The sequence below is a fragment of the Aplysia californica genome, unplaced genomic scaffold, assembly GCF_000002075.1.
Source record: "Aplysia californica isolate F4 #8 unplaced genomic scaffold, AplCal3.0 scaffold00610, whole genome shotgun sequence".
Taxonomy (NCBI): Eukaryota; Metazoa; Mollusca; class Gastropoda; order Aplysiida; family Aplysiidae; genus Aplysia; species Aplysia californica.
In genome coordinates, this window is record NW_004797880.1 from 215,703 (window position 1) to 229,061 (window position 13,359).

The 13,359-nt window shown below is 40.9% G+C and overlaps 2 protein-coding genes across 3 annotated transcripts in view; one reads left to right on the forward strand and one right to left on the reverse strand.

The window, feature by feature from the left end:
- The first annotated feature begins 771 nt into the window (after positions 1-771).
- LOC101845801 lies at positions 772-1,803 on the forward strand. The gene has a single exon (XM_005107541.1). The coding sequence runs from the start codon at positions 772-774 to the stop codon at positions 1,801-1,803; it is 1,032 nt and encodes a 343-aa protein (XP_005107598.1).
- Positions 1,804-6,593: 4,790 nt separating this feature from the next.
- LOC101860924 (multiple epidermal growth factor-like domains protein 11) overlaps positions 6,594-13,359 on the reverse strand; it is a 31,129-nt gene continuing 24,363 nt past the window's right edge. For both annotated transcript variants that reach the window (XM_005107516.2, XM_005107517.2), the window contains exons 6-11: positions 13,046-13,198; positions 12,282-12,383; positions 11,257-11,358; positions 9,851-9,961; positions 8,225-8,375; positions 6,594-7,611 (exon numbers count right to left, since the gene is read on the reverse strand). In XM_005107516.2, the coding sequence (XP_005107573.1) occupies positions 7,224-7,611; positions 8,225-8,375; positions 9,851-9,961; positions 11,257-11,358; positions 12,282-12,383; positions 13,046-13,198 (1,007 nt within the window). In that variant the 3' untranslated portion in view covers positions 6,594-7,223. The remainder of the gene's footprint in view (positions 7,612-8,224; positions 8,376-9,850; positions 9,962-11,256; positions 11,359-12,281; positions 12,384-13,045; positions 13,199-13,359) is intronic.

Below are 13,359 nucleotides of genomic sequence, written 5' to 3' on the forward strand. Positions count from 1 at the left end.
ACATGCCGATCACTCCCCTGTAGCTGAACATTGTTAAGAAGTAAAAGTTTGTGTTTTATCCAATTTTGATTGAAATGTTTAAACTTTGATATTTCTCGAATGTCTTCATAGGTTTACTTCGTATTTGCAAACTTGATGTCCTTATAGTTGAATTCTATTTGTTCAAAATTTTGGGGAAATCAATGTAGTGATGGCTGGGTTATCGCCCTTTATCTGGGTCCTCTTTTTTTAAGACACCCTGTATTTTTATTTTTCTCCCCCCAGCCAAATCTAATAATAACTATATGATAACTTGATATTCAACGTGAATGATAAGAATGTGCAGACAGTACTCTATATTTGTTTACTACTGTTTGGGGACAAATACGGTGTATTGGGATTAATGGTAGGCAAATTGAGTTTTCGTGAAGTTCCGGGAGCCTATCGTAGATAAAGATACAAGACATTAGGCAAGACCTCTAACTTAACAGTTTAACTTTGTTGGTTACTTAGTTTAGTGATTGGCTGAGTGATTAGTTGCTTGGTTTGTTGGTTGGTGGGTTAGGGTGAGTTGGTTGGAATGTTGGTTGGTTGGTTGGTTGTTTGGTTGGTTGATTGGTGATGTGGTTGGTAGGTTGGTTGGTTGCAGAAACAAAGTAGTACCATAATTTTGTGCACTTACATTTGAAGTTGTGTCATCGGGATATTCTGATAGCGCAACAATTTAGTATAACCAGGACGTCAGAAAATCTCTTTTGGTTTATTGACAGATAAAGATTCAAACGTTTCAAAATGGCCGACATGGAAATACGTAACATGACGTCAGACCCACATGGAATGACTTCTTTGATGAGCCTGGCAACACTGTACACAATAGAAACTTTAAATAACGTCGTACTCGGTGGATTGGTCTCCATCTTCGGCGTTATTAGCAATCTTGTGAACCTCTCCATCTTCTGGAGACAAGGTTTTCGTGAAAGTATCAACGTGGGACTCGCCGCTCTGGCCGTATCTGATTTGGGAACAGTGATCTGTGGCGCGATTCTCTCGGTCTGTTTCAACCCTTTAATCCCTTACTCAGAGATGGGAGTGAATTATAGAGACGTTCAGTTCCTCGTCGGGGGGCATCCACGCTTCTGCTTTGCTCGCATCACGGGACTCATCACCGTCTACATCACACTAGAGAGGTGTCTTTGCGTGGCCGTGCCTCTACACGTCAAGAGAATTCTCACACCTCGTCGGACATTCGCCGTCGTCGTCCTCATCTTCACCCTCCTCTTTCTCATCGAGGTACCTATCTACATGGCTCATAAACTTGACTGGAAATTCTCCTACGCTCTAAATAGATCAGAAATAAGTTTAGTCTCGAGGTCGAACGCAGCTGAGCTGGAAAACTTGAGCTTTGGACTCAGTGTCTGTGTCCAGCTCAGTTCGTTTGGCCTTCTTCTCATTCTGACGTCAACTCTCGTCCTTCTGCTCAAGAAACGCTCCGAGTGGCGTTTGCAGACGACCTCTACCGGAGCCTCGGACAAAAATAACATTTCCCGTCGAGAACGGGGGGCCATCAGACTGACCTTAATGGTATCTACCATCTTGATTGGTTTTCTGTTCCCCGGCATGGCTCTTGTCGTCACCACCAGTTTTCTGGAACCAGAGTTCAACTTCGGTCGTCGTTACCAGAATATGTATTTCAGCGCCTGGACGATTGTTTCTCTTGGGGAATTGTCCAACTCAAGCGTGAACATCTTCGTCTACTACAAAATGAACTCTAGATACAGAGAGACGTTTCGTGGCATGTTTTGTAGAAAGAGCTCTCGCAAATAAGGCAACAAGACTCCAGTGAACGTTTCTCACACGAAAAAATGATAAGACAATTAAGCCATACTTAATAGTTTTATTGACTGATATCAAAGAATGTTGGCTGGACTCCATAATGAGAATATGCAGTCGTAAATACGTACCGTGTTTCCCTGAAAAATGCATAACAGTTTAAGCGTATGCAGTGAATAAAAACGTGTGTTCAAAATACAATCGTCTTGACGCTAACATGATAAGCCCCTTTAGTCCAAAGTCACTTTGTAGAAAGAATGATATGGGTTTAATTAACAGTGTAAGATCTGTTAGAGAAGTGGGGCGGTTTTTTATGTTCAATTTATAACGTCTGTCTCCGAAATTACAGATCAAAGTGTGCTGAGACCCACCAAAACACCCTAAACAACTCAAGTTCTAAAGCACCTGGTTAGAGGTAGGAACCAAGAACATCCGCATCATATCTCAGCATTGTATCAATAGAGAACACGAAGTAGTCACGTAGCGGAAAGCATTTTGTTAGAAACATAATGTTATTGTTTTTAAAATATCTTCGGCACGCTGTTCAAATTGTCTGGGCCCAGAAAGTAAATGTAAAACATCGTGGTGAAATCAGGCGCTCGTCAAAATAATAAAAATGGATAGAACCCGCTTTTTTTCCTGTTTGGTAATTTTTATCAAATTTTTGTTGGATTTTCGTTGTTGTTGTTGTTGCTGTTGTTGTTGTGTTTTGGCTCAACACTCTTTTATGTCCATGTAAAAAAAAAAAATATGCGTGGATTTTACTGAACAACGTTGATCATAAGCAAAAGAGATGTAAATTTGCAATTTCCAAAGTCTTCCACGCTTTAGAAGTCACCAAACTTTGGCTAACCGTTTTCTCGTTAGTTTTTACCTCAGACACCAGACGACCCCCACTGGGGTAGTGCCGAAACAACACTTTCATCTCGTTGATTAGACATTAGCATCAGCATCAGCATCAGTAAATGTCATTGAAGGAGGCAGTTCTGAGGCTGAAGCAAAACTATGAATTGACTGTAGGGATTGATCTAAAATCTCTGTCTGTCTGTCTGTCTGTCTGTCTGTTTCTCTGTCTGTCTCTCTGCCTGTCTGTCTATAAATATTTTTAAAAGTTTTAGTAGAGATTTTACGGCGCTCGCAACTGCATAAGGTCATATAAGCGCCAGAAGATTAGAGATGTTACAAGAGAGTAACAAACATAAAAAAGAAGGAGGGGAGATAAGGACGATAGATGGTTGATAGGAAAGAAGAAGCAAACCACACCAGAGCACCCGCCAACCACCCATATAAACACAAGCACAGTTCTGGAGTAGAACAAAATAAGACAGTAAGGGAAATATTGACCAATAATGAGTTTCTCAGACAATGAGACCTGGCAATAATATTGAGAACTTTCGTTTTTTATTTCTCGCTCGTATCGTAGTTGCCAGAAATAAACAAAAAGACCACTGTGCTATCAACTCTCCCTATCTCTTTTTCTGTATAAAAAGGCATACATATAAAATACGCTGGCAAATAGTATGAATAAAAGAATGAATAACTGGTCCTGGGCCAAAGACATAACACGCAAACACACACGCACACACACAGATAGAGAGAGAGAGGGGGGAGAAAGAGAGAGAGAGAGAGAGAGAGAGAGAGAGAGAGGGGGGGGGGAGAGACAGAGACAGAGACAGAAACAGAGAGAGACAGAGACAGAGACAGAGACAGAGACAGAGACAGAGACAGAAAGAGAAAGGGAGGCACAGAGAGAAAGAGAGAGAGAGAGAGAGAGAGAGAGAGAGAGAGAGAGTAAGAAAGAAAGAGAGGGGGATAGAGAGAGGGAGATGTAGAGGGAGAGAGAGAGAGAGAGAGAGTGCGTGTGTGTGTGTGTGTGTGTGTGTGTGTGTGTGTGTGTGTGTGTGTGTAAGAGACTGAATAAGAGATTGAGACTGAGAAAGAGAGAGAGGGAGAGAGAAAGAGAGAGAGAGAGAAGGGGGTGGAGAGGGAGAGAGAGAGAGAGAGAGAGAGAGAGAGAGAATTTGATGTGATATTATCCTTCCTCTTACTTTTGATCCACGCTGGTGTCTCACTCTCAGCTTTCGGTTCCTCATCAATGTCGACCCTGTTTTCTCTCAGGATCAGTGAAAGCTGATGTTAGTCCTCAGCTGGTTGTTCTTTCTAGTCCTTTTCTTCCACCACTGAGCCCTGTAAGTTTACAACGACGATCCAAAAACGTCTTTGGGGGGCGGGGGGGGGGTTGTACAATATCTCCACACAGTTCAAGATTTTTCGTACATGACCTGGTAGTGAAGTACGCCTCCCCCAAATCTAACAGTGATCGCACAGAAAATATTTCTCGACCCAGTCTCCAAGCCATCGTCAAATCGTCCAAATTTTGTACAATTTTGTGGATACGCCTGACGATTGGTCTCATGATCAATAGATCGTCCAGTTTTTGAACAATGTATCGTTGCTATCGTTGCGTGTAACATATTGAGTCAGTCCATATGACCACTGTTATGTTTTAGGAAAAGAGAAAGTATCAAATATGGTCCATGTGGTTGCGTTAAAAGAAACTAGCCTGAAACAACCAATAATAGGAGCAAAGGAGAAGAGATAGATGCCATTCCAAAAGCACTTTTTCCGACAAAAGGACATCGAAAATCATCAATACATTCATACATCCATGCATGCATCCATGCATCCATGCATGCATCCATGCATCCATGCGTCCATGCATCCATGCGTCCATCCATCCATCCATCCATCCATCCATCCATCTATCATCATCATCCGGTGCCTCGCCAACTGACGTGGGCGATCATGGACCTCCACTTCACTCTGTCTTGTGTTGCAGCAAGGGTGTCTGTTGTTCTTGCTGTTCCTAGCCATGTTGTCAACTTGTCCAGTATCTTTTCCCTCTATCTGCCTCAGCCTCTCTTTCCATCAAACTTGCCTGTTGTTACTATATTCTCCAATGCTTCTGTCCGCATTATGTGAGCAATGAAATTTGCCTGTCGCTTTCGTCATAAGCTGTCGTCTGCAATTTGCTTCAACCAAGATTTCTTCACTTATCTTTCTAGCTGTCCATGGGATACGCAGCATGCTTATTATGAACCATAACTCTGTTGCCTTAATTGTTCTTTCTAGCTGTCTATTGATTGTCCATGCTTCGCACCCGTATAAAAGGATTGACTCGATGTAACTTTTCAGTACTTTTTTTTTCTTTTTTCCTCCACTGACGGATTGATGTTTATGAGTATCTGTTTCATTTTGTGGAAGGTTGCTTTTGCTTGGCAAATGCGGCTTTTAATTTCGGTGTGACATCTCCCATCTGATGATATAAGGGTCCCCAAATATTTAAAACTAGCTGGGCCCCCTTTCGATAAAAGGAACGATCTGTGCATTAACATCAACCGAAAGTCAGTGGTCATATTTACACTCTACTGGAATGGAGAAATAAATCTTTAGAGATGAAAAAAAAATTAGAAGGTCTAGATATAGAAATGTAGAGATTGATTCTCTATTCCGCTTTCGTCAGTGTGCACGGCTAGTGAACAGAAATCTCGCTTGTATACAATGGCGTCTTAGAAGACGGACTTTCCCAAGATTAGATCTAAACGAAATTAATGAATAACTGAAACTTAAACGACATTGACTTCAGGCCCCTCAATAAAACTGTTTGTGCACCCTTTAAATGATTCTGAACCACCGTTAATTTTGTCAAATTCGAAAGTTAAGTGGATGGGAAGTTTTAGGCGGCCAGAGTGAGAAACTTTCCCAAGTATAATATGTATAGAAGTACTTGCTTGAGGGTGGTATCATTGATTTTGATATTGCAAGTTGAGGTTGGAGCTTTTCTGCTTATCACCATTGTTTCAGTTTTCTTGATGTTTAGGCTTAAGCCCATGTTGTCACTCTCTTGTACGATGACATTTAATAGATTCTGTAGATGTTCTTCATCTTCTGCTATTAGGAGTGTGTCGTCTGCAAATCTTAGATTGTTCATATTATGTCCTTCTATCGAGATACCTGACATTTCTTCTATGTGTCTCATGATATTTTCACTATACAGGGAGAACAGGTCTGGTGAACGTACACATCCCTGTCTGACTCATCTTTCAATCTATATATCCATCCATCCATCCATACATGCATACATAAATACGTACGTACGTGCGTGCGTGCGTGCGTGCGTGCGTGCGTGCGTGCGTGCGTGCGTGCGTGCGTGCGTGTGTGCGTGTGTGGACGCGTGCGTGTGTGCATGCGTGCAAGCGTACGTGCATGCGTGCGTGCGTGCGTGCGTGTGTGCACACACACGTACATATATAAATACATACATACATACAGACAGACAGACAGACAGACAGACATACATACATACATACATACATACATACATACATACATACATACATACAGACAGACAGACAGACAGACAGACAGACAGACAGACAGACAGACAGACAGACAGACAGACAGACAGACAGACAGACAGACAGACAGACATACATACATACATACATACATACATACATACATACATACATACATACATACAGACAGAAAGACAGACAGACAGACAGACAGACAGACAGACATACAGACAGACATACATACATACATACATACATACATATATACATACAGACATACATACAGACATACATACAGACATACATACAGACATACATACAGACATACAAAAACACTGACACACAGACACACTGGCACACACTCAGACAGACAGACAGACAGACAGACAGACAGACAGACAGACAGACAGACAGACAGACAGACAGACAGACAGACAGACAGACAGATGTACACACATAAAAGTAGATATACTAGTAGTGAAGTTTCGAAACAACTATATATTTTATGATAAGAAGTGAGTATACATGCAAATCATTCCTGACCACAATGTATATCGACTTTATAATACCAACCAAACAATACCTTAATTAAACCAAACAAGTAAAGAAGTGAACTGCAAAAGTGTTCCAACGACAAAAAGTCACCTTTTACAAAGAAACCTCGTACGTCATATTTGACGACGTCGACGAATATTGCGCCTAATTTGATCTTCGCAGAAAAAAAGAAAACAGAACCCCTGTCGATGAGAGTACAAGTGGCAATAAACCTCTTGAGGTGCATTGGCTTTTCCTGCTCAGCAGTACATTGTAAGGAAATTACGTCATCTTTTTTTGCTTCAGTTTGCAATGCATTTTAGGGGGCATACATAATATGAGTGCGGGATATCATCTTTATACATGCCATCTGATCAAGCTATGGAGATAAATGATGGGTCGTATCCTTTATAATACGTGTCATCTCCACTTACAGCATAAACATAACTAGGAATACGACATGAGAAATTAAAAATTCACCTGGCAAAAAATATAAGCTTCACACATAATCAATTTGACAGGTTATGCCTCTGTCTCTTTTTTAGTTGCTCCCTTGGTCGCTGCTTCTTTTGCTCCCTCATTAACGATCTTGGACGTGTTCTCAGTTGTTCCTTCCTTGTTGTCGCTCTCTTTGTTGTTCCTTTTGCCGCTCTCCTTGTCTCTCCTTTTGCGGCCGCTCTCTTTCTTGTTCTCTACGTCGCTCTCCATCTCCGATTCTGAGTCCGTGTCTGAGTCTCTGGAAGAGTCATCCCGGGAGCCGTCAGACGCACCGCTGCTGGAGGAGTTGACTGATTGACTGCTGTCAGAGCGGCTCCCCTTCTCCTCATCCTCCTCATCTTCCTCCTCCTCCTCCTCCTCCTCCTCCTCCTCCACCTCTTCCAAATCATACTTGTCAATGATGTTCGTATTTCTGGAAATAATGGAGAGTCGACGCACTGTTAGCAATGCTCGCATTACTATATTCGAATTGCAGTGCAAACTCCCGAACTATTACAGCCATTTTATTTTATGTTTTTTTGCTTGGGCTGTGCAGTACTGTTATGGGTGATTTTCATGGAGTTTTTTTAATTTGATCTGTCTTATATAAAATTGACATTAAAATTCGAATTCTAAAATATCTTGAAAGGGTCATAAAAGGCCGTGAATATGTAGCAGAGAACTATGCTAACAATATGACGACTTACACAAAAAAAAGTCTGAAATTGATTTCATTACGTTTCTTTGTCATTTCAAAAATATTTCAACGCTCGTATTTATTCATTAGTTTACAAGGGTTCCTGGCCAGTAATCAACACTATCTGGTTGGTGGGTGCTCTGGTACGGGTTGCTCCTTCTAACAGCCCTCGTCCGTCTCGCTCTTCCTTCTATTTTTAACGTGGTATTATTCTTTTGAAACACATCTGATCTCCAGAATCTATATGAACTACTTGTATGACAGGGTCCGCAAAACTGCTACAAAAACTTAAACAATTCGCCTTTAGTTTATGAGGGTTCTGGCCAGTGATAAGCAGTCGTAGACTTACTCGCTTTTGAAGTAGAAGATGATGGCGAAAAGTACCATTGGGCAGACGACGCAGATAGCCGGCAGGACCGTCCAGAAGGGCAACCATATGGACACTGTCTTGTCCATCAGATCGGGGTAGCACTGTTCAGCGATCGAAAAGGGTCGTTTCGCTGAAAGTGAACGGATGGCACACAATGTTTTGCGTCCACTTCAACTCAGTATAAATCACTTAGAAGACCGTCATGGGGGAATGATTGGCGGCTCCTTTTCCCGTATCAAACATATTCAGTCTCCTTTTCTTTTCTCCTCCGTCTTTTTCGTTTGTTACTATATTGTAAGACCTATAATCTTCGGCACTTACATGACCTAATTGTGTTGCAAGAGCCGTGATAGGCTTACTTAAACTTGTTTAAAGCCAGTTAGCGACAATACTGGTTTGGGGGGGGGGGGATTCCCTACTATAATGTTATATACCAGATAAAACGTTGTGGCAGGGGGTTGAAGGGTCAATACTCGTAGGTTTTATTTCCTTTTTTAAAGTTTTAGTAAGGTTTTATAGCGTTCGGAACTGCCTACGGTCATATAACTTATAAACGCCATGGAGTGGATGTCAACAGAGAAGTCCAGACGGAGAATCGGGCTCACTTTGCTCATTTCTCTAGCTTCAACAGCACAAAGTCGGCTTCGACTATCATAGCACCCCGGAAATAGCTTGTTAAACAAACAGAAGAAGTAAACGAAATATAATGATGATAGTAATGATGAGGAAAGAAATAGCAGAAGTTCCCCGTATATTGTTAAAGCACAGTATGAGCATGGCATTGATAAATCAGCCCATTTACAATTCTACTGTGCATAAGAACATGTTAATATCCCCCCTTTAGAAATGATCTAAAGACAACTTCAGTCAGTAGCCCTGGTGGGGAGTAACTATTTCATTTGTGTCCCTGCGTTGTTTTTCTCTTCCGGTCTTACTTATATCCTGTTTTGTAATTACTGGCTGTTGTTGTATGGATATTCTTCTCTCTCTCTCAAACAAGCATGCACACAAACAAACAAACACACAATCTCTTACGTATTTCAGAAAATATATAGTTCTTTCTTCCCTTCCTTCTGAACACTGTTTCTCTCCACCTTTGTCACGCTTCCCTCATCAACCCAGCCCTGACTATATCTAATATACTTTATTGACATCTCCCCGTGAAAACGTAGTGTTTTGTTAATTTAAAATTTCTATTATTTGGGTTACATTTGTATTTGTTATTTTAGCATTTTAACTTGCAAGCCCCAATTATGCACTAAAATGCCCTATTGGATTTTGGAATTTTCTATGTTCAAACAACTGTATCACTGTCATTGAATGAGTTAGGATCATTGAGTTTAGAACATAGATCTAAATACTTGCGAAAAGTGTGACACGGTTGGTCCTCAGAGTTCGGGTAAGCAGTTTCAAAAATCTTAATGCTAAATGAAAGAGTTCTTGTTGGAATTAACTAAAAAGGGGAATGGCTGTCGTTTCGATCATAGGTTGCATCTTAGGCGAGTGCGTGGGATGTGTGTGTGTGTGTGTGTGTACATGTGTGTGTACGTGTGTGTGTGTGTGTGTGTATGTGTGTTTGAAAGTGTGAATGTTTGCATGACTCACGAAGGGCAGCCGCGGCGCACAAACCGTTGACTACGTCACAGTCAACCCCTGGACCACACACGTGAGAGCAGAGTCGGGCGCAGTTAAAGCCAAACCTCCCCTTGGCGCACACTAGGAAGAGAGGGAAAAGGCTACTGATTGTTAATTTACGTACATTTTGTTTATCTACATTGGAAGGGCAGTCTTCTAGATTTTCTCGTTTTATTCACATTTACTTGGATTCCAGAGAAATAATAAAGAGTAAAGTGTAGGTAAGGGAAGTATTTGTGAAGGGTTAAAAGGTTTTGAGGATTTGTGTGCATGTTGAAAAGGTATATTTGTGTGTATTTGTGTGTGTGTGTGTGTGTGTGTCTGTGTCTGCGTTTGTGTGTGTGTGCGCGCGTGTGTGTGTGTGTGTGTGTGTGTGTGTGTGTGTGTGTGTGTGTGTGGGTGGGTGGGTGGGTGGGTGTGGGTGGGTGTGTGTGTATGTGCGAGTGTGTGTATGTGTGCATGGGTGTGTCTGTGTGTGTGTTTGGGAGAGAGACTGGTGATTGTTTACATGAATGTTATGTTCACCCACACTACCAAATGTTTTGGATATCACCCTGACAAATATCGTTTACACACACCCTGACAACTTAAATGTCGTAGCCACCGATCAAAAAAAAAAATCGCTGCCCCAGAAGTACAAAATTCTAGATCTATCTGCTCAGTATCTAGTTTTAAGGAAGTTGACGTTTTAAAAAAAATTGAGTTTCTCAACATATCAAGCTTTTTTAAAGCAATTCTTTGAACATCTCATAACGACTCTGAAATATTTTACGATTTTGATAAAGGGCATAGAACACTTGGTTTCTGACCTATTGGTCTTATTGTTTTTGTTTTGGTAAGGTTTTAAGGCGCTCGCCACTGTATAAGATCATATGAGCTCCAAGGGGTGGATGTCAACAGAGAAGTTCAAACAGGCTTACTCTGCTCACCTCTCTAGCCTCAACAGCACAATGTCTGCTTCGACTATAAAGGCACCCCGGAAATAAAAGTTAACAAGAGAGTGACTAATATACAAAAAAGAGAAAAAAGATGATAATAAAGAGGATGAAAGAAAAAGCAGCAATTCCCCCTATGTTGTTTCTGCACAGTATGAGCTTGACATTGATAAATCAGAACATTTTTACAATCTACTGTACATTAGAACCTGTTAATACCCCCCCCCCTTTTTTGGAGAATTGCTTAAAGACAGTGTCAGTCAGTAGCACTGACCTGGTTGGGGGGGGGGGACAACTTGGTTTAAGGAATTCAAAATGGACAAAGATGTCATAAAGGACTTGATAATTCTAAGGCAGCAAAATGTCAAAGACCCCAACAATTGTTTTTTGACACCCGCCCTGAAAAATGTGGATACCCATCCCGATAACGTGCGTGCTTGCCTTGACAGCTGTTTGTCCTTCCCGCGTCACAGAAGGTTCCATCTGGGCATGGGAGCGAGCATATATTGTTGCACGTTGTTTTAACCATTCTTTGGCAATGTTCTGAAGCATAACGATTAGAAAATAACGCATACACATTACTATACAGAGTATTTCGAAAAGAATGAACCGATTTTATAATGCATTGCTTCATGTATCAAGCATCGATATAGAATGAGTCAGTGACCATTTGAAAGAGGATTTATTTTTTAAAATGTAATTAAAATAAAAAGAATGAACCAATTCTGTCACACAGTGCTCCAGTTCTTAAGGATCGTAATGGAATGAGTCAGTGTCCATTTGAAAAGGGAATTATACAACTTCTGAATAGCCAGATATTACAAGGTGTGCTTCGTTCTTCCTTTGAAGGAAATACCGCCCCGTTGGCATCGAACGATCGCACTTTTGTTTGATGAAAACGTGCCTCAGCGATGGTTGAAAAGGGGCCCAAGATCTTGCTCTGTGCTTGGACTACCAAATCCACCGACCTCAGAGTGTGTGATTTTTTTCTTGTGGGAATATGTAAAAGACCGCGTTTATGTTCCACTGTTACCCGCTAACCTCGATGACCTAAATATCTAATAACACCTAATAACAACTGCTATCAACTCACTGAGTAGACCGTGATAATATGGTGAAACGCGTCTAGGATGAATTCTCTAACCACATTAATGTTTTCCTTGCTGCTGCTGGCGGTGGCCACATTTAACACTTGTAAGACTGGAAATAAAATTAGTTATTGTGATTACACTTACTTGTGCCATAGCTTGGATTTTCTATAGCTTTTCCTTTTTAAAATATTGCCTAATCATCAATAGTGTTGTTACACTAGACCACACCGAGTCCCGTCTTCAGTCTAACATATTGTTATGTTTTTTCTTTCTCCTCACTCAAAGACAGCCCACATCACAATAATTCAATACAATTGCAACAAAATGATCAATGTCACAAGATGGGGCCACCATATAAGAAGGGAACCCGCTTACCATAACACTTGAATTTAAACTTGTTACATCCATAGCCTTTCTTAGGGCAACTGACGTCACAGCTCCCACGACACCGAATCCCAAAAGTGTTGTCGGGACATTCTGGGAGATGCAAAACAAGTTGGGGGTTTTTTAAATTCTGGATGGTTTAACGTGCAATATATATATAGTTGCTCCACATCAATCCAACACACTCCAACACCCTGCTCCTCAGTGGGTCATTGATAAAGAGAGAATTTGTACTCTTTTCCAACAAAAATAGAATTGCACTTTCCTTTGTCTTCCAATCTTTTGTTCTTTCTGCTTTCCTTTCCTTTTTTCTTTCGTTCTTTCTTTCTTTCTTTCCTTCTTTTTTCTTTCTTTCTTTCTTTCTTTCTTTCTTTCTTTGTACTCACCTACCTATCTACCTACCTACCTCCGGGATCTATCTATCTATCTATCTATCTAACTATCTATCTAACTATCTATCTATCTATCTATCTATCTGTCTGTCTGTCTATCTATCTATCTATCTATCTATCTATCTGTCTGTCTGTCTGTCTATCTATCTATCTATCTATCTATCTATCTATCTGTCTGTCTATCCATCCATCTATCTATCTATCTATTTATCTATCTGTCTATCTATCTATCTATCTATTTATCTATTTATCTATCTATCTATCTATCTATCTATCTATCTATCTATCTGTCTATCTATCTATCTATCTATCTATCTATCTATCTATATATCTATCTATCTATCTATCTATCTATCTATCTACCTTGACACAGCCCGTCAGCGTTGAGGTGGTATCCGTACTTGCACTCACCACACCTGTCGCCAAAGTCCCGGTCACAGCCCGTGCACAGACCTACCACTTTGAAGGTACAATTTTTGTCACAGTTGTAGCCGTACTTGTCCAGATCCTCACACGCTGTCATAGACACATAAACAAAGACACGACGTTTAAGGATGAGAAACGCGCGCGCACACACCTACTGCGAAGGAAGCATAAAATTCACCACACAAACACACACACACACACACACACACACACACACACACACACACACACACACAAACACACACATAGAT

Excerpts from the sequence above, each read along its gene's own strand:
- LOC101845801 (XM_005107541.1), top strand. The coding sequence starts at position 772 with ATGGCCGACATGGAAATACGTAACATGACGTCAGACCCACATGGAATG.